Source organism: Danio rerio, chromosome 2, assembly GCF_052040795.2.
Source record: "Danio rerio strain M-AB ecotype USA chromosome 2, GRCz13ab, whole genome shotgun sequence".
Lineage (NCBI taxonomy): Eukaryota > Metazoa > Chordata > Actinopteri > Cypriniformes > Danionidae > Danio > Danio rerio.
The window spans coordinates 16712437-16734933 of NC_141022.1; the positions used below are offsets into that span (position 1 = coordinate 16712437).

The 22497-nt window shown below is 39.9% G+C and overlaps 1 protein-coding gene across 3 annotated transcripts in view; it reads left to right on the plus strand.

Moving 5' to 3' along the window:
• Positions 1–22497, plus strand: part of zbtb41 (zinc finger and BTB domain containing 41) — a 74164-nt gene that overhangs the window by 15942 nt on the left and 35725 nt on the right. For 2 of the 3 annotated variants that reach the window (XM_087240565.1, XM_087240564.1), the window contains exons 2-6: positions 1797–2947; positions 3056–3263; positions 20491–20557; positions 20736–20883; positions 21026–21155. In XM_087240565.1, the coding sequence (XP_087096691.1) occupies positions 1834–2947; positions 3056–3263; positions 20491–20557; positions 20736–20883; positions 21026–21155 (1667 nt within the window). In that variant the 5' untranslated portion in view covers positions 1797–1833. Of the gene's footprint in view, positions 1–1796; positions 2948–3055; positions 3264–20490; positions 20558–20735; positions 20884–21025; positions 21156–21281; positions 21856–22497 lie in introns of those variants that run through there. The other variant, XM_087240566.1, reaches the window with a different exon arrangement.

The window sequence follows — 22497 nt, forward strand, 5'->3', positions numbered from 1 at the left end:
GGTTGATAACTGGGGGCTTGCGGCTATGGAGTGTGAAAGTTTAGTTTCAGCAAACACCGGTTCCTCCATCTTTTTTTAAAAAAAACCAAGAGAAGTGAGCAGGTTGACAATATGAGTGTGTCTGCTGAAAAATATTGTCCTGGCTTTTTTCCTGAATATTATTATTGAGTGCTGAATCTTGATGCTGTTCTGATGTGTCAGTCTATCTGTGTTGAGTTCAGGGTGCAGACGGCAGTGGGTTTGTGGGCAGTGGTTGTTTTGGCTACTTAGCGTTATCACTGTCCTTGTGACATGCTTCAGCCCCAAGTCCACTGTGGTCATTCAGACATTTACCAGGGGTGTATGTGCCATTTGGGTTGAGTACAGTGGCACACGCAGCCAATGGATGATGTTGGGAAAAATAGATATTGTCCTTTTGCACTTTTGCACCAAGTTTGTTTGGATGAAGGCCTTCTGATCTAAACAGTTGCCTTTAATTCCAGAAGAGATTGAAGTTGTTAATAAAACTCAGTCCTTTCCTGTTACATGTTTTCTGCAGCTATGCATTTAGGCCAAGCCGTGAAAACATATTTGTCCCTCTTGCAGGGAGTGGCCCACTGATGAACAGCTGAATTTTTAATCTTTTAACTGTTTCCAAGAGTTCACAGAAATCTGTTTTGAGCAGTTCTGTCTGCTCCATCCAAATATAATTCTTCCCCAACATGGATGATGACCCGTTTTGCAGTCTTGTGCTTCTTCAGAGTTTCCTCAAGTTCTTTGTTTACATCAGAAACTGTTTACTGCTTCCCTCATGTTATCGTAGCCCTGCTCCTAAAATTCCTTATTATTGAATCTTTAACAATTAATGTTTTTACCTCAGCGATCAGAGAAGAATACCGTGTCTTGTTGGCCTTGAGCCTCCATTCCTTGCAGAATTAGCTGGTGAGTCATGCGACAGGTCCTTCATGATACGAGAACTTAAAGGATGAGACGGGCTTAACAGCCATCCCATTGATGTGAATGGGATCATGTGAGCCTACTCATCCCTTCCTGAAGTCCACAATGAGCTTCTTGGTCTTAGTGGTGTTAAGGAGCAAATTATTGTTTTTGCACCAAGTGGCCAGATGCTGTATCTCCTCCCTGCAGGCAGTCTCATCATTATTGCTGATTAGACCAATTTTTGCTGAAAAAGACCGATTAGACCACTGTGATGTCATCTGCAAATTTGATGATAGTGTTGGATCCATGTATGAGCCTGCAATGATGAATAAAAAATTAGTAAAAAGATGAGTCCACCAGTGTTGAGTCTGACGGTGATGGAGTGGATGTGGCCTGATCTAACATTCTGAGGTCTGTTAGTCAGAAAGTCCATAACCCAGTTGCAGAGAGAGGTGTTAATATTCAGTTCTCTGAGTTTGATCATTAACTTAGAGGGTATGACAGTGTTGAATGCTGAGCTGAAGTCAACAAACAGGATTCATGCAAAGTGTTTTTATGGTCCAAGTGTGTGAGTACAGAGTGCAGTGCTATGTAGACTGCATCTTCTGTGCTCCTGTTTTGATATGTCTATCAATTGCTTTAATTCAATAGATTCAATAAACATTTATAATAATGGATATGACAGTGTTTCTTTAAATAATTTGTAAATAGAGAAGGACACTAACTGAATAATTATAGGATAAAGAACAAAATAATGCAAAATAACCCATAAACCTTTTTAATTAGATTCATTATTAATTATTTTGTTTGGTTGCCCCAGTTCTCAAGAATTATTGTGTTACTTCAAAGTATGTTTAACAATTTTTTTTTTCTTTCAGCTCTGAAAGTGGAATATTTGAGTTGAAAGCCCCAAACATGAAGAAGAAACTCAATCCAAAAGAAACACAGGAGACAACAACAGCATGCAATTCCAAAAGGGATGTTGGCATGACTATTAAAGATTTTTCACTGGAAAAGAAGTGTTTGCGAATATCTCAAAATGATGGTTGTTTCCTTAAGTTCCTGAACGAAGACCGCCACAAGCTGTCATCATTCTGTGACACAACTGTTACAGTTTCTGGGAGGATATATCATGCACACAAGGTTGTTTTGGCATTTGGAAGTGGATATTTTCATTCCAGATTCAGTGAAAATCCTGAACTCCATCATGTTAGTATTGATAACATGGAGGGCTCCACCTTTGGACACCTGCTCAACTTTTTGTACACTTCTGAATTTGAAGTTTCAGAATGTCAAATCCCTGCTTTGGCTGAAGCTGCCTGTTTTCTTGATATGATGGAAGCTGTAAACATTTTAGCAAAGTGGGCAGCACCAGCTAATGCTGATGAAGAAAGTGAAGTTCCAGAGGAGATCCCAAATTTCCAAAACATCCAAACTTCATCTGGAACCAAGTGTTTATTTTGCAGTCGCACATTCAATTACAAAAAGTCTCTAGAGAATCACTTGGCCAAGACACACAGCACCGGTTGCCATAATGAGGAAGAACAAACTGTGGTGAGCACATCTGTGGTCACAATTCGCAGATCTGCACGTCAGAGGAGGGTACCTGCTAAATTTAAGAGCCAGGATAGTGAAAACGAGTGTGTTGTATCTGCAAAGCCGAACCAAAAAATTGCAAATCACAACTCTGTTACTTATGAGGAGGAGGAAGAGGATAATGAAAGCAAAGAAGAGAATGAAAACGAGCAGATACAGCAGGAAAGTTGGAAAGAGGGGCAAGAAGAAACATTTGTAGCTTTGGAGGTTGAGGCTGCAGAATATGAAGACTGTGAAAAGCCAAAGGAGGCATGTGTCTCTGAGGCCCAGAAGGAGACTGAACCAGCATTCAGTCATGCTCTTGAGGAGCACAACCAAAAGACAGAGGTCTCTAGTCATATTTTTCCAGAAGGACTGGCTCCTGTTGTGATCCATAGCACTAACAAAAAGAGTCTCAAGTGTCCTAAATGCGACAAGATTTTTGATCGTAAAGGTGAGATTTATGACGACAATTTCTAATGTAGCGTATGTCAGGCTATGTCAAGTTAAATGGCTCTATGTAGGTGTCTCAGTCATTGCCTTCCTTTACTTACATTTATAGGTAAATACGAGAGTCACACCAGAGTACACACGGGAGAAAAACCATTCCAGTGTGACATCTGTCTTCAATGCTACTCCACCAAATCAAACCTCACTGTGCACAAGAAGAAACATGATAGTGGCACACCTGTTCAAAGGAAAGAGCACAAATGTCCCTTCTGCAACAAGCTTCATGCCAGCAAGAAGACTCTAAGCAGACATGTGAAGAGGTGAGTGGGAATCCACACAAAACCTGTTCTGAACATATTCTGAGCAAAATAGAGAAACTTTTCTTGTTGGATGGATCTGAGATTAATTATGCTGACTGCTACAAATACTCTAATCTTGTTAGACAGTAAACTCATTTATTTATTTAAACAGAGACAGTGCTCGTTAATCAACAGTGATATCTGTAAATAAGCCAGAGCTACCCCCAATGACTAATTTTCATCTGTTGCCCTTGTCAGATTTAAAAAAGACAACCTTAAAGGGCCATGAAATCCAGCTCTGTTTAGGGGGGAGTGTCGGAGGAACTAAAGTGGGAGTGTCTATTTGGGCACGCGCAAGTTTAAGAGTCAAAATACACACACATACACACAGGAGAAAGTGATGGTGTTTAACCTACATGGACATCTGTAGTCGAATTATTTGCCAAATTATTAAATGTTGGACTTTAACTGCAGTTTGGCTCTTTCATTCAGGGAATTCATTCATGCCCCTCGCGACAAAAGAAATATTTGATTCGAGGAACTGATCTAAGCATGTGTTTTTCATGCAATGTTTGATACCGCACAGCGAATGAGAGAAAAAAAAACCTCAGCATTTCCCGGAAACTTAGATGCACACGGCAGGTAGTGTCAGAAAGCCGCGTGTGTTATTCCGGTCACAAAATACGGTAAAAACCCTACACGAGGTTAAAGTTTGGTTGTGGTGCTAACATGTTTACACTCGGTGCAATAGTTAACTTAGTTCGATACGAACAAACTGAATAAACAAAGAGCACTGGTCGCTCACTTTGCAAATCTGCAGAGACAGGACAATCACCAGCAACTAGAACCGCACGTTTATTAAGAGGAGACTACAAGCGAATCCGGATCTCAGCGTTTGCAGATGAGAACAGCTCTCAGGTAAACAATAATCCTCCTTAGACACGTAAGTTATTGTTGTCGAGCGTCACGTACACTGTTAATCCACACGTGACTCCAGATGAGCTCTCACAGAGAGAAAATGAAAACAAAACTTAACGGCAGCAAACTATAAAAGCAAGACTTCACGCTTGTTTTGCCAACACAACGTGGCGTCTGTCATGTAAACACGGTGACAGTAATGAATATTAATGAAGTTGCACAATAGAACGCACTGATTGGTTTGAACCAAGCCTTACTCATGCAATAATGCATCACACTGTAAGACATAATAAGACACACTCTGGCACAGACGCCCAGTCTGCACGCTGGAATACAACGCTATTATGTCATGACCGTGACGCAGCTTCAAAAATTCGTTTCAAACGGAAGTACGAATTTGCTTAAAATAACGCAAAAACAACCAATTTACACTTTTTAGTGAAATATAGGTGTCCTAATAGTGTTTTTAGCAGTGTGGGACACATATATGACTGTCAACAGCTCAAACAATGTGTTTTGGTGTTTCGTGACCCTTTAAAGAGGAACTGATAAATTCTCACATACACATACGATGGCATTATATGCACAGAGTTAAACTATTACATTTAATAACACTATGATAACAAACAAAAAAGAAAATAATACAAAAGTACAATCTTGATTTACTTTTAGCCATTCTATTAGCTTTTATTAAAATGTTGAATCATTTTTTGTAAAACCCCAGGACAATTGTGTGTTTGAAAAGTGATTCAGCTTAGAAGTACACTGTCGTACTTGTTTGTGACCAACTAAGACAATATTTAATATGAGAAAACATTCATTCAGTGCTCAACGTTTTGCTGCTTCTGTTGTAAAACAAGTTTTTATATTCTTCAATTTGCCATAAATTTGCCTTTTTGTAATGCTTTTTAAATGTCAGTTGAGAATCTTTAATTAATTGTTGATATATAAAATAAGAAACAACCCTTAGCTATAAAAAAAACTTGTTTTTCTGCTGCAAGCTGAATGGATCTAGTAAAGTAGCCATTTCGTTCATAAAGATCGGGAAAAGGGTTACTGAGAGTTATTTCAACCTAACAGACACCTCCTCCTCACCATTTCTGTTTGTTGTCAAAACAGACAGTTGCAACAGCGTGGTTAAATATGTTAGCCATGCCCAATATCTAAGACATCCATAATCTGACAATTTAACTGAAAAACAAAAATACAAAAGAAACAGACATTTTAGGAACATTTCATGCATGCCCCCCGTGACAAACAAGGTATTAGATACGAGTATGAACTGCTGGATTAGTGTTTTTTTTATTGGAATTTGATTCTGCACACTGATTGGGAGAAGAAACTGACTCGGTAGGTGCAGAGAATAGCGTCTAACAGCTGTGTGTGTGTATAGACTATTCTATAACATTTATAATAACTACACACTATAAATCATTTATTAAGCATTAGCAAATAGTGAATTCATTGTCCGTTAAGCATTAACTCTTTATTAATAAATGTTAGTAAGCAGTTTATAACTGCAGCTACAAATGCTCTATTCTTGACTTATAACCACATTTAAAATGTGCTTAATAATTGTATTTTCATACTTAGTAAATGATTTATTTTTCATTACTAAATTAAGTATCGCATTATTTACAAACCAGTTGTATTTAAGAGTAGTTGAGGGTTTTTATGATCATTCAGAATGAGTTAGTAAATGATTAATAAACTATTGAAATCAACGTTTATATGTCTTATTATTCAGGCATATATTAATGGTTACTATGTATGTTAATAAAAGCTTTATTAACTCAACTTCACCTAGTTTTGTGACCTAATCTAAAGTGAGGACTATTCATGCTTTATAAATCCTTTATAAATTACAAATAAAGGCTTAGTTAAATTCTAAACAGGAAAAATTACATTATTCATTCCTATTCAATTAAAGATACACAAATGAAACTGTACTTCAAATAAAAAATAAATATTTGCAACCTGATCTAAAATAAAATCACTGTAGAGTTTAAACATTACATTTCATTACATTGTTTAATTATTAAATTGTTGTTTTATCCAGTTTTGTCGTATTTTGACAATCCTGTTATTCAGCAATGTTTAAACTTTACAGTAATTTTACATTTTAGTAAAGATTGCCAAGATTATAGTTCATTTGATTCTGAGCCTTTATTTGTCATTTATAAGGGATTTATGAAGCATAAATAGTCCTCACTTTAGATTAGGTCACAAAACTGCATGAAGTTGAGTTAATAAAGCATTTATTAACATATTAGTTGACTATTAGCATATGCCTGAATAATAAGACATATAAACGTTGATTTCAATAGTTTATTAATCATTTACTAAATCATTCTGAATGATCATAAAAACCCTTAACTACTCTTAAATACAACTGGTTTGTAAATAATGCAATACTTAATTTAGTAATGAAAAATTAATCATTTACTAAGTATGAAAATACAATTATTAAGCACATTTTAAATGTGGTTATAAGTCAAGAATAGAGCATTTGTAGCTGCAGTTATAAACTGCTTACTAACGTTTATTAATGTAGAGTTAACGGATAATGAATTCGCTATTTGCTAATGCTTAATAAATGATTTATAGTGTGTAGTTATTATAAAGTGTTACCGACTATTCTGTCACAAAAGGCGTGAAAATAATATTCTAGTGATATTACTGTAAACTTAGTAACTAAATCATTTTGACTAAGGTACAGTTGAAGTCAGAATTATTGACCAATGTTGCGAAGGGATGCTATGCAAACTGGGGTAGTTCCAAATGCAGCTTTATTATAAGAATGGTCAATCAGGCAAGGGTCAAATACCAGTATAAACAGTGTAGTAGGCAATCCAGAAGCAAATCCAATAAAACAGGCAAAAGGTTCGGGGCAGGCAGAAAAGGGACAAAACACGATAAACAGTCCAAAAGTCAAAAACACAGGCAACAGGAAACAAGGAAAAAGCTTACGTAAGAACAGCAACAGCTTAACAATACTCAGCAACATGTGTGTGGAACAGAGGGGTTTAAATAGTCCGAATAATGATAGTTTGAATGGCTTCAGCTGTGAGAGTGTAATCAGTCTGGATCTTGAACCGGTTGTGTGTGTGTGTGTGTGTGGCCTGACTGGGTGTTGTAGTCCATAACATGGCAGATATGTAGTTCAAGGAGTGTGAATGTTTACCAGCGACCTCTGATGGTTAGCGATCGCTGGTAATCATGACATAGCCCCTTCTTTAAGGAGTGGATTCCAGACACTCCTAATACTGTTCAGGCAGGAGGTGGAGCGGAGGCGGAACAGGGGGAGGGATGGAGGGCCAGGACCATGCAGCAGGGGCGTACGTGAAGCATGGAGCTGAGGCGGGCCTGGAGCGAGGAACTGCGAAAGCCCTGGAGCGAGGAGCTGCGAAAGCCCTGGAGAGTGGAGCTGCGGAGGGCCTGGAGCGTGGAGCTGCGGAGGGCCGGGGGCGTGGAGCTGCGGAGGGCCTGGAGCGGGGAGCTGCGGAGGACCTGGAGCGGGGAGCTGCGGACGACCTGGAGCGTGGAGCTGCGGACGACCTGGAGCGTGGAGCTGCAGTGGGTCTGGAACCTGGAGCTCTGGTATATCTGGGGGCTTGGGTTCAGCAGGCAAAGAAGGGTTAAACACCCACAGTGGGTCGGGAGGCTTTGGTTCATAGAGCTTGGACAGTCAGGAGGCTTGGACACAGGAAGCACTAGCAGTTCTTCAAACCCTAATGGGTCGGGAGGCTTGGAAACAGGAGGTACTGGCAGTTCTTCAAACCCCAGTGGGTCGGGAGGCTTAGGCACAGGAGGCACTGGCAGTTCTTCAAACCCCAGTGGGTCAGGATGCTCTGGGAGGTCACATGGCTCTGGGAAATCACATGGCACTGACAGCTCTGAGAAGTAACACAGCTCTGGAGGCGACGGCCATTCAGGAAGCTCAGGTGGCGGCGGCGGCCATTCAGAAAGCTCAGGCGGCAGCGGCCATTCAGGAAGCTCAGGCGGCAGCGGCCATTCAGGAAGCTCAGGCGGCAGCGGCCATTCAGGAAGCTCTGGCGGCGGCCATTCAGAAAGCTCAGACGGCAGCCATTCAGGAAGCTCAGGCGGCGGCGGCCATTCAGGAAGCTCAGGCGGCGGCAGCAGCTCTGGCAGTAGTGACTCTGGTAGCGCTAGCGGTGGCAGCTCTGGAGGATCTGGCAGCGACTGAGGATCTAGCATCTGTGGAGCATTTGGCAGCTCTGGAGGTGGCGTTGGCAGCTCTGGCAGTGACTGAGAATCTGGTAGCTCTGGCAGTGACTGAGGATCTGCCAGCTCTGGAGGTGACTGAAGATCTGGCAGCTCTGGAGGATCTGGCATCTCTGGAGGTGACTGAGGATCTGACAGCTCTGGAGGTGGTGGTGGCAGCTCTGGCAGTAACAGCTCTGGTGGTTGCTGCAGCTCTGGCAACTCAGGTGGTGGTGGCCATTCTGGTGGCTCAGGTGATGGCGTTTCAGGAACTGGAACAGGAACTATGACAGGAACAGACTCGGAACAAGAAGCCATCTTGTGAGCTGGTGACAGATTGGCAATTACCACATTGTGAGCTGGAGGACTGGAGGCGACCATTTTGTAAACTGACAGACTGGAGGCAGCCATCTTGTGACATGGGGAACTGGTGTCAGCCATCTTGTTTGCTGGAGGACCGGAGGCAGCCATCTTGTAAGCTGGACTGTTGGTGGCCATTTTGTGAACTGGCAGACTGGAGGCAGCCATCTTGTGTCATGGAGACCCGTTGGCAGCCATCTTATGAAACGGGGAACTGGTGGCAGCCATTTTGTTAGCTGGAACACTGGAGGCGGCCATCTTGAAAATTGAAGGACTTGGCATATACCAACGAGGGGCGTCAGAGTAGAACATTGGTAAGCCTAGCATTGTAGTGGTGCCCTCTGCCAGCCCCGCTGACCGCGGATCTTGCTGTCGGTAGTTCCAAATGCAGCTTTATTATAAAAATGATCAATCAGGCAAGGGTCAAATACCAGTATAAACAGTGTAGTAGGCAATCCAGAAGCAAATCCAATAAAACAGGCAAAAGGTTCGGGGCAGGCAGAAAAGGGTCAAAATATGATAAACAGTCCAAAAGTCAAAAACACAGGAAACAAGGAAAACGCTTACGTAAGGACAGCAACAGCTTAACAATACTCAGCAACATGTGTGTAAAACAGAGGGGTTTAAATAGTCCGAATAATCATAGTGTGAATGGTTTCAGCTGTGAGAGTTTAATCAGTCTGGATCTTGAACCAGGTGTGTGTGTGTGTGTGGCCTGACTGGGTGTTGTAGTCTATAACATGGAAGATATGTAGTTCAAGGAGTGTGAATGTTTACCAGCGACCTCTGGTGGTTAGCGATCGCTGGTAATCATGACAACCAACCCCCCCAACCCCCTTTTGAAATTTCTTTTTTTTTAAATATTTCCCAAACTGTTTAACAAAGCAAGTAAATTTTCACAGTGTGTCTGATATTTTTTCTAATGGAGAAAGTCTTATTTGTTTTATTTTGGCTAGACTAAAAGCAGTTTTTAATTTTTTAAAAACCATTTTAGGTAAAAAATTATTAGCCCTTTTAAGCTATATATATTTTTTTTGATAGTCTACAAAACAAACCATCCTTGTACAGAAATGTCTTGAAAAATATTTAGTAAAATATTATTTAGTGACAGCATGGCCAAGATGAAAAAAAATATTATTAGAAATAACTTATTAAAACAATTATGTTTAGAAATGTTTGGAAAAAAAATCTCATCTCCGTTAAACAGAAAGTGGGTAAAAAATAAACAAGGGGGCTTATAACTCAGGGGGGCTAATAATTTTGACTTCAACTGTATGTCTTTAAAAACTGAAAGAGTACTGCTGATTATACGAACTAACTTTGCCATATGAATAAACATAAACAAAAAGCATTGATCACACTTACCAAATCCGTAAATACCGGACAAACAACACCAACTGGAACTAAGTCTTTTTTTTTTAAAGAAGACGAGTGGCAAATCCGTATTTTACCATTTCCAGATTTGAAAAGCTCTCTGGTAAAAAAAAAAAATTCTTAAAAACATATTTTTGTTGCATGTTAGCAGACCACTGTAAGATCCATTCGCAAGAAAATTATTATATATATTTTTTTGTTTTTGAGAAGATTGGAAGTTTTTAACACAAAATAAGAATTAAAAAGAAAATAAATCAATCAGTAATAAATAGTAATAATAATAATAATGATATAAATAATAATTAGATTTAATGTTATCCGCTGTGCTGTTGTTACAGTAAAAAAAAAACGGTGTTGTTGTCATTTGTTATGACTACTTTTACATCATATAGAAATATATGTAATATTTATTGTGTGAGGCTATGCAAATACAAAAGAAGTAATGCAATGCAAATGACCCACAAATAACGGTGCAACCCTATAATTGGTTCAGGTTAACAGGGACTCTTATTGCCGATGGACTGCAGATGACTACATTATATGTTGCATTAAGTTCCTTACTTTTATTTTACCCCCCCCCCCCCCCCCCCCATATGTATGTAACGCCGGGGAGTGACACTGACAACAGAAGTTAGGATCCAATGTGCAGGTTTATTCACAGTCAGGCAAGCAGTGGTCAATATGGGAGCAAACAGGTATGTGAGGACAATCCAGAATCATAGTCAATTTCAATTCAATTCAATTCAATTCAACTGTTTATTGTCATGTGCACAGTAAGGAAACACGTCTCCCTGTACAATGAGATTCTTATTTTGCCGTCCACAGTGAAGTCATACACACAACATACACATCATACACAACATACACATAAATACACATATATACACAGAAGTGACCGAAGATTGAATGTAAAATATAAGTATATAAATATCTATGAAAGTAAACAATATGTAAACCTGATTTGAGTAATGAAACAGATGTAAACAGTGTACAGTGTTTTTTGTTTTGTTTTAACAAGCAAGAGGTCGAAAGGCAGGCGGCAGACAAGGAAAACTAAATAAACAAGGCAAGGTTCAAAACACAGAGAAACAAGACCAGGATAACGCGTTGTAATGTCACCTTACAGATAAACAAGACTCGGCAAACTGAAGGGGTAAATGAGTGGCTTAAATAGTGTGTGTTAATCAGTCTCTGAAAGTCCTCAGGTGTGAATGTAAATCAAGCTAAATGAGAAAGCAGGTGTGTGGGTGAAGAGCATGTATAAAGTTGAAGTCCATTAACTGGCAGATTTGAAGTTTCATGAGTGAGTGTTTACCAGCGACATCTGGTGGTTTGTTCACTGGTAAACATGACAGAGCCCCCCCTCTAAGGAGTGGCTTCCAGACACTCCTAATACTGTTCAGGCGGGAGGTGGAGCGGAGGCGGAACTGGGGGAGGGATGGAGGGCCAGGACCATGCAGCTGGGGCGTACCTGGGGCGTGGAGCTGAGGCGGGCCTGGAGCGTGGAGCTGCGGGGGGCCTGGAGCGTGGAGCTGCGGAGGGCCTGGAGCGTGGAGCTGCGGAGGGCCTGGAGCGTGGAGCTGCGGAGGGCCTGGTTGTGACCACATTGTGAGCTGGAGGACTGGAGTCGGCCATCTTGTGAGCTGGAGGACTGGAGTCGGCCATCTTGTGAGCTGGAGGACTGGAGTCGGCCATCTTGTGAGCTGGAGGACTGGAGTCGGCCATCTTGTGAGCTGGAGGACTGGAGTCGGCCATCTTGTGAGCTGGAGGACTGGAGTCGGCCATCTTATGAGCTGGAGGACTGGAGTCGGCCATCTTATGATATAACTGATGCTCAGGCGACAGGAGTGATGGTGATGCCAGCATTAATGTTTCAGTGGGGTGTACAGCAAGCCCTTTTGTCATCTGGTCTTGCTGTACACTGCCCCCCCCCCCCCCCCCCAAAAAAAAAAAAACATTTAGGAGTTTCCTCCACCTCGCCTATGGTGAAGGGGGACCCACTAAGTTGCAGAGCCAGATCAATGTAGAACTCAAGTGTCCAATGGGGGTCATGCAGTGGCATTGTGGAGTACAGAGGTTCAGATAATCCTCCACGAAAAAATATCATCAGGCATATATCATCCAAAGATGTTAAATGGGCTACCTGGATGAAGTCCTCCACGTATTCCTCTATAGACCGAGCTTCCTGACGCAGACACATGATCTTGATACCCGCTGAATCCATTGTGTGGCCGAGTCTTCTGTAACGCCGGGGAGTGATACTGACAACAGAAGGTAGGATACAATGTGCAGGTTGAAGTCCATTAACTGGCAGATTTGAAGTTTCATGAGTGAGTGTTTACCAGCTACATCTGGTGGTTTGTTCACTGGTAAACATGACAATGTATCACCTTGATTTCTTTAGTCAGAGAGATAGAGAGACATCACATTAACTATCTCAGCTCCATTTCATTTCTAATCTTCAAGAAAAGCCCACAATTGGCTCTTCCATCATGTTCTGTGGCTGACTTGGCTCGCGTTGCTTCTGTATCCCGCTATCTTGATCCAGGGATGCAGTTCCAGCTTCTCGAGATCTCTTTTGATCAGCCTCATTATCAGATTTACTCATGTTTTTTAAAAAATGAGCTTGACTGCCTCTTTGCTATTTTGAAAATACAGATATCATTTAGGTAGGCCACTATGCCATTATTTATTTTTGCTGCTCACAGCCTGGGAAACAATCACCAACCAATGAGAGTGATTGTAAAAGAAAGAAAATTGGTTAAAAATATTGTTCAGAACCAATAGTAAACGTGACTTTTGCTTTAACTTGCGTATGGTGACAACCGTCATGTGTGTGTGTGCACACACAATCAGCTTTCGTGTGCACATTCTCTCTCTCTTTTTCACACACACACCCATGCAGGTATTCAACGCACACAAGTTATTGCTGAATCAATTTAAATAAAAACAATTCAAATAAATATCGGAAAGCAAAACACGAATATCTGACATTTTTCAGAACATGATCCAGCAAGGTCTGGCTCTTTATATAGATTTATCTACATACAGTATAATGTCCCGCCGGGCAGTAACAAAAAAAACTTTTTTTGAAGTGTTGTGAATGAAACGCGCTGGGACGAATGTCCGCACGAGGCAACCAGCCAGGCATGGGAGAAAGCACTCTATGGCAACGCTGCTGTAACTTTCACAAATGTTTCTCTGCCTGTGTCAAGCCCAGCTGATGTCCTGCCCCCGAGAGCCATATAACCCAAGGTGGTAGGTTTGTTCAGCTCTGCACTTTACAGCACTGTAAAGTGAAATTCATATCAAACTCGTGGGTCGCACTGACATTAAACTTTCAAATAAGGCGGGGGCCACAAACTATCAGCCTACGGGCAACAAGTTTGAGACCCTTGCTGTAACAGGTAAAAGGAGTATTCAAAGCTATATCAAAAAATTTGATGCATATTAATAATCCATTACAAAAAATATTTTGGAGTCAATTCAAACAGTTATACTTTGTTCTTCTCCCTCTTCTCCAAAGGAAAAAAAAGGAATGCTACATAGTGTGTTCATCCAATGCTAGAAGGATCAATGCTAGAGGAGTTCAGCTCTATATTTATTTATTTATTTATTTATTTTTATTATTATTTATTTTTTTGGTCAAACTTTAGTTTGATGGTCCATTTGTTGATTTTAAGCTACATTGCATCTACATGAGAACTAATTGCTATTAGATTATGAGTGTACTGTTAGGTTAGGGTTAGGGTTAGTGTAAGTTGACGTACTTGCAACAAAGTTACTTATAATCAGTTACATGTCTGTTGAAGAAGCTTACTACTACTAATATTCAAATGGACCATCAAAACAAAGTATTAGTATTTATTTGCCTATTAATTTATTTTTTACATAATTTAAATTGATTAGTAAACCGTATACATTACGATATATTAACAAAGCAAGAAAGAATGACAATGAATAAAGGTTAGCGTTTGTATGTTTTAAAGTGTGTATGTACTTGCGGAGTGGGTAGCACGTTAGCCTCACAGCAAGAAGGTCTCTGGTTCGAACCTCGGCAGGGTCAGTTGGTAATTCTGGGTGGAGTTTGCATGTTCTGCCCTTGTTGGCTTTGGTTTCCTACGGGTGCTCCAGAAATGAGTGTGTATAGATGTTTCCCAGTGATGGGTTGTGGCTGGAAGGGCATCTGCTGCTTAAAAACATATGCTGGATAAGTTGGTGGTTTATTCTGCTGGGGCGACCCCAGGTTGGATGAAGGGACTAAGCTGACAAGAAAATGAATGGTGGGAGAAGAAGAAAAAGAAAAGAAATCTATTGACTTTAGTTTTGGTGGCGGTTTTTCAACATACTAAAATTTACAATTCAAATAGCTATTGTTTAAAACGAGATTCAAAAAGAGTAAACACTTTTTAAAACAGCTTAACTTAATTGAGACATTTAAGAAAAGGCCTAAAACTAATGGGACAGATATTGATCCCTGACATGTGGTGGAGACTGCAGTCTCATCAGCACTTGAGCCGGGGAAACTCCAGGCCTAGGCCGTGGCAGCTGCACAGCCTCCTCACATGGAACCGCTACCATTCAAGGTGTTTTAAACAATTTTATCTGACTGACTGGCACAAATAAGCATAAAACTGCTTATTTTTTCATTTATATATATATATGACCTCAATTCCATGAAACAAAATTAGATCTAATGCATGCTTTAAGCAATGGGTTGGAACAACAACATTTTGCTTCATCCTAAGTGATTGCAATATATTCATAAACGCAAGTCCTAATGTATCATATATACCAAGTTTGTTGATAATCAAAGTCAGATTGTGCTCCATCAGACTCAGATAAATCACAAAGATTCATCAACATGACAAAACTCATCCAAAAAAAAGAATGACAAAATCAAATCCTCAAAAAGAAAAAAAAAAAAAGAGTATACATAGGTGAAGGCCAGCAGCTCAAAGGACATTGAAATGTCAGAAGACTAAAGGAGGAGACCCATAAATATTTTTTTGGAGGGGGGCAATAAACAGCAAGACCTGCTGGCAACAGGGGCTTGCTGCTCAACCCAGTAATACCATTATGCTGGTATCTCCTGTACTCCTGTCCCCTGTTCTTCCGCCTAGACCACAGCCAGTTTACAAGATGGCCACCAACAATCCAGTCAAGCACAAGATGGCCGCCTCCAGTCTGCCAGCTCAAGAAGTGGCCGCAACCAGCACTCCAGCTCATAAAATGTTAAGCGCCAATCTGTCACCAGCCCAAAAGATGGCTTCGTGTTCCAAGTCTGTTCCTGCCTTGGTTCCTGTCATAATTTCTGTTCTTGAAATGATATCACTTGAGGCATCAGAATGGCCACCACCACCTGAGTTGCCAGAGCTGCTGCCACTACCAGAGCTGTTAGTGCACAAGCTGCCACCACCACCTCCAGAGCTGCCAGATCCTCCAGAGCTGCCACTGCCAGAGTCTTCGCCACCAGCGCTGCCATAGACTCCATCACCAGAGCTGCAAGAGCCAATGCAGGGCTAGAAATTAACTTTTTTACTTGGTAGCACCGGTGCTCCCAACTTCAAATATTTAGGAGCACCAAAATAAATTTAGGAGCACCAGAAAAAATTTAGGAGCACCCGCCAAAACTGAATGAGCACCGCTGCAAATTGCTTTTTAAAGGATTTATTGTATTTTAAAACAATATCAATAGGACTGACAAAAACCAGAAACAACTATCTAACTAATGCTGCGAAGACCTTGATATTTGTGTGCAATAAATCCAAAATGAATGTCTAATAATTAGGCCATAGAAAATAATGATGATGAAAATGACAATAATAATAACAATGAATTACATTTCTCATTATGATACTGCCTTGAATGTGCATGAATGTAGGTTATCTGCTATAAAAAGTCTGTTACTTTATGAAAAATAATTGTATAGTTTGCATCAAACAAAAATGAAGCATTGCAGTAAGAAATATGTATTTTGTGCTGCTGTTTTTATATGGAAGTCAATTTAATAAATAATATTTCTGCTACAAAACAAACAAAAGATTATAATAAATCATTCAATTCAATGATGAAAGCTGCAAAGCAGTCATCAGTAAATAAATAAAAAATAAAAATAATATACACCTCAAAAAAGAATAGACAAAAGAAAGAAAGTAAAGTCTCACTTCTATCACTCTTTAAAAGTTTTGGTTTCAGTTTGTGTCAATTTAAAGGTTCAGTCTTTTGTCTTTTCATGTTTGTGGAAAAGCTGGCGAGTCAGCCGACCCAATTTATGAGCAGGCAGCGCAAGATTCTTGCGAATACCACCGGCGTAATACCGCTGTTTGTTATGAGACGCAGTTTCAGTGTAAACTTAGTAAAGGCGAGCTGCTTTGGCGATGATATGTACAGTAGTAGATTTGACTTTTAGCGGACATTTGCGCTGAACACGTAGTGAATGCGACGCATGGAGATTCGGGCGCCTTCACCAAGAAGCGCGTACTCGATTGATCTCAGCTGGCGGATCATTATTCACCACGTGACGTGTCATGATTGCTCTCATCTGCACCTCAATTTTAGGTGGGGTTTGCAAACCTGTGTGCTTTAAGTTTTTACTCTTCAGCCGTTTGCATTTCCCGTGGTCATAACAGCTCCTTCCCTGTCATCTGACAGCGGAATAGCTTGAGTGATTGACAGCTAATATGAACCAATATAGCGGCAGGGAAGAGCGATTCAGCACGTTTTTACAAAAAATCAAAACAGGTCGCACTACAACCATTATCTGCAGTCGCACTAATACGCCCAAATATATTATGAGGTCGCATAGATTAATTTTCGGGCGCATATGCGACCAAAATGGTCGCAATTTCGAGCCCTGCAATGACGCCGCCAGAAACCTGTGAATCTCTCGAATGGTGGGCACCAGATACCTCTGAATTACTTGAATGGTGGGCGCCAGACACCTTTGAATCCCTTGAATGGCAGGCGCCAGATAATTCTAAATCCTGAATGGCCAGAGCCATCGCCTGAGTCCCTTGAATGGCCAGAGCCGCCACCTGAGTCCCATGAATGGCTGCCAAAGCTATGTGACTTTCCAGAGCAGCTAAAGCCATATGACCCCCCCCAGAGCCACTAGAGCCGTGTGACTTCTCAATGCCTCCTGAGCCAAAGCCTCCTGACTCACTGGGGTTATATGAACTGCCAGTGCCTCTCGAATCAAAGCCACCTGACCCACTGGGGTTGAATGAACTGCCAGTGCATCCTGAACCTAAGCCTCCTGACGCTCTGGGGTTGAATGAACTGCCAGTGCCTCTTAAACTAAAGCCTCCTGACTTACTGTGGTTAAATGACATGACAGTGCCTCCTGAACCAAAGCCTCCTGACCCACTGTGGGTGTATGACCCGTCTATGCCTGCTGAATCAAAGCCCTCAGACATACCTCTACAACTCCTTGCTCTAGGCCCTCCGCAGCTTCACGCTTTAGGCCCTCCGCAGCTCTCCATTCCAGGCCCTCTGCAGCTCCATGCTCTAGGCCCTCCGCAGCTTCATGCTCCAGCCCTCTGCAGCTCCACACACCAGGCCCTCTGCAGTTCCACTCTCCAGGCCCCCCGCAGCTCCACGTTCCAGACCCTTCTCATCTCCACGCTCTAGGCCCTACACAGCTCCACGTTCCAGGCCCTTCACAACTCCACGTTTCAGGTACACCTCCACTGCATGGTCCTGGCCCTCCATCCCTCCCTCTGTTCCAACTCAACTCCACCTCCCGCCTGTGTTTGGAACATCTGAAATTGTTGTCAGTCACATCCCTGGCTACAATCACATCAATATTTGGAAAATCTGGTGGAAGAAAATTACCCTTCATATTTGTTCATGTGAGTTTTAATTCTCACAATCCTCAGTGGGGAGGAAAACAACTGGCAAATGTAAAGGAAAGGTAAAAGTTGAGTCGTGAAAATAACCTATGTTTGTTAAATGATGGTTCATACACATACTTACACCCGAGACATGGTTCTTTGTCTGCCACTGACCTACAATTATGCACCTACATTTATATATATGTGTATATATATATATATATATATATATATATATATATATATATATATATATATATATGTATATATGTATATGTGTGTGTGTGTGTGTGTGTGTGTGTGTGTGTGTGTGTGTGTGTGAGTGTGTGACACCTTGGAGTGAAAACAGACTGAACTTGAGGCCGGGTGACCTGGTCTGATAAACTCACTACACAGACAGCATGATCGTCATATAGTATAACTTGCACGTCTCCCTCGTTAGCCATCATTCAACACACACAGGCGCGCGCCCGCGCCCTAACAGAAAGAGGGTGACGCATCTCTATAGCACCCTCTTGCGACACCATCGCGACACAACCTCTCCAATGCGACGCCTCGCGATATTTGCAAACAAAACATATGTATCATTTTTATTATCATTTGACGGTAATGGAGGAATGCTGCAAAATGTAGCGAAGTAAGAGTACCGATTTTTCTCTAATAATTTACTTGTGTAAAAGTACTCATATTTAAATGTACTCTAAAAGTACACATTACCCAATAATTTTACTCAAGTAAATGTAACGAAGTAAATGTAACTCGTTACTACCCCCCTCTGGCTATGAGCACAAAAAATATTTCTCTTATAATTTATTTATTTTCTTTTCGGCAACTCGTACATTTTTTAAAAGGTTTTTACTTTTGATTAGCAATCAACTGGACCCATAATATACACATCATGGACAGCTATTAGCCACGGGGAAAAGATACATATTAATTTAGTTGGAACATATTTATAAATGAATGAATTTTTATGTGTTTTTTTTTACTTTTTGTAGTCTCCTGTTCACCACTTAAGAAATGTATCCATCTATAACATTTCCACCCATGACATTTGTAGCCCCAAAAAGTTCAATTTTGACACCTCTCCTGTTCAACCTTTATATGCTCTCACTGAGCCAAATAATGAGAACGAACCAAATCTCCTACCACAGCTCTAATGATGAAACTCAGATCTACTTAGCCTTATTGCCTAATGACTACAGCCCTATTGACACCCTTTGCCACTGCAATAATGAAATTAACAGTTGAATGTGCTAAAACTTTCTTCAGTTAAACAAAGAGAAATCTAAAGCCATTGCATTTGGAAACAGTGATGAGGTTCTCAAGGTGAAGGTGTACTTTGGCTGTGTCATATTCTGGAGTTAGATATGAATTTCAATAGTCATGACAAAACAGTCAGTAAATTAGTGTACCATCATCTCAAAAGCATTGCAATAATTAGATGCTTTCTTTCTAGTGTGAACTCAAGTGAAACTTGTTCATGCTTTTATCAGCAGCAGGGTGGATTACTGTAAAGGACTCCTCGCTGACCTTCCAAAAAAGACAGTTGCAGATAGCTGCAGCTTACTCAGAACATTGCTGCCAGAATTCCGACCAGAACCTGAAAGTCAGAGCACATCACACCTGTCCTCAGGTCTTTACACCGGCTCCCAGTTACATTCAGAATAGGTTTTAAAGCATTATTACTTGTTTATAAATTTCTAAATGACCTAAAACCTCAATATATTTCACATATACTCACTGAATAAAAACAGGTCCCTCAGATCTTTAGGATCAAGTAAATTAGAAATTCCAATAGTTCAGTCAAAGCAGGGTAAATCTGCTTCAGCGACTCTGCCCCTTCGCTGCTGGAATCAGCTTCCAGAAATGAACTCTTGGAATTTCTAGTTGATCCTAAAGATCTGAGTGATCTGTTGGGTTTGTATTCAGTGAGCATATCTGTAATGTATTGAGGTCCTTGGCCATTTAGTGATTTATAGACAAGTAATAACACTTTAAAATCTATTCTGAATGTAACTGGGAGCCAGTGTAGAGACCTGAGGACAGGTGTGATGTGCTCTGATTTCCTGCTTCTGGTCAGAATCCTGGCCGCAGCATTCTGGATCTAGTGAATATATTATTTGTTAAGCATTAACTCTAGATTACTAAACGTTGGCAAGCAGTTTATAACTGGAGCTATAAATGCTGTATTCTTGACTTATAACCACATAATGTGCTTAATGATTGTACTTTGTTAATGATTTATTTTTCATTGCTAAATTAAGTATTGCATTATTTACTAACCATTAGTTTCTACCACATTAGTTTTACTAGAACTTTTAGTTCTTCAGTGTAAATATGTATTTATGTAGTGTTAATATGTTATTTAATTGTTTAGTGTAACTATGCTGTGTGACTGTGTATTTCCATTAGTTTACTTAACATCTTTTAATTTAATGCATTTACTTGCTGCAGTTCACAATATATATTCAGGCTTGTTTTTTGGCTTTGGAATTCTTTATTGTTTAAGCATGAAACATGTTGTCTGCTAACAGATTTCATCCTGACCACCTGCAGGAGTTTCTCACTCAGAAGAAGAAGAGTGAAGTGTGGAAATGTGATGTGAGTCATATGCCTTATTTATTCTTTGTTATTTTATATGCATTTTTAACATGTTATTAATATATGCCAATTGCCACAGAATGCCATAAAGTTTTAACTAAATTCTGTTTGTGAACACTTTTCATTTGTCTGCAGTTAGTCTAAATTTGTCATTTTGTTTTTGTTGCATCTTTTGCAGATCTGTCACAAGTCCTTCAGCCGTCGCCCCCACCTGGAGGAGCACATGATCTTACATTCACAGGATAAACCCTTTAAGTGTGCCTACTGTGATGACTACTTTAAGTCACGGTTTGCCAGGCTAAAGCACCAAGAAAAGTTCCATTTAGGTAAAGTTTTCCTAAAACCATTTTTCTGAATGTGTTGTTTTTCTTGTTTCATCTCTGTTCTTTGGTGTGAATGCACCAAAAAGTTGAAGTCTTATTCAGCTCAAAACATTCTTTTAATGTTCACAAAATGTCCATAATTCAGGACCATTCCCTTGTGACATCTGTGGTCGTCAGTTTAATGACACAGGCAACCGCAAACGTCATATAGAGTGCACACATGGGGGAAAGAGGAAATGGACCTGTTTTCTGTGCGGCAAATCAGTTCGAGAGAGGTGAGAGAAGTTGCTTTTATTCTCAATCTTTAGTCATGTTTCCATCCAAAGATGCAAACGTTTTATGTGAATATATCTAATTTGTATCTAAAGCACCATTTCCATTACCATTTTGTTTCATTTTAGAATGATCTAAACAACATTTCAGACGTTGTGCTATGTGGGTCCGTCCACTGGTTTGTCCATAAATGCCATCCCATTGTGCATATTTTTGTTATCACATGGTCTTAAAAAACGTTTTTCTTTTTGTTTTGTTTTTATGTGCATGCAGGAATTTATTTGATAAATGTGTTTCGTTGTTGTTCATGCACATTTTTTCTTGTTTCGTATTTTTTTCTTAGGTTTATCTAACTCAGTTGTGTGCAAACGTTGTTTTATTATGTGCATTTTTTTTATTTAATGTGCATCTTGGCATTTCTATTGAAAATATTTCAAAGTGTGCATAAAAAATAGGTGGATGGAAGCATAATTGCTGATATTATATAAACTGTTTGCAAATGTTTGCTAGTTGATGTTTGTCGGTTTGGAGCTTTTCTGTATATGTACTGTTTTTGTTTGTCCTTTCTAAAGTAATTTTATTTTGAATTAATTTGACTATGGATGAACTCCTAGACATAAGACACAAGACTAGTTGGATGAGCATGACATTATACTAGAGCTCCACAAGATGAAACTGAAAATAAAGGAAACGCAAAAAACACTCCGCCGTCCTTGTGACATTCTGAAAGCGTGGGTTTAGATCAATGCTGCAAAGTATTCATCTAGAAAATCTCCACTTTCTAACAACAAAACAGACAGATGGTTTCCGAGTCAAGACTGAGACCAAAAAAGGCAGAGTCAGAGTCCAATTTTAAAATTTAGTTGTTTGGTAACACTTTACAGCATGGTTGTATTAGTTAAGCTTAGTAAATGCACTTACTAACATGAACAAACAATAAAGAATGCATTTAAAACAGTATTTTTAAAGTTTGTTAACATTTTGGTTATAAATAAATAGTTGTTTATTGTTAGTTCATGTTAACTCACAGTATATAATCTGTTTACAAGCAATAAAATCATATTTTAATAATTCATTCGTAAATGTTGAACTAGCATCAATAAATGCAGTTCATGTATTGTTCATTATTAGTTCATGTTATGAAATGTATTAAGTAACATTAACTAATGAAACCTTATTGTAAAGTCACCATTTTTTACAAATGAGAATTGTAACAAATTTAGCTCAGTTTATGAATGTTAATGATTAACTATAGCGAGTTATTATTAATTATGAATATTCAGAATTAACTTGTAGTTAATTTAACAAAATAATTATAACAATGACTTCGTCTGAGCAGACCCC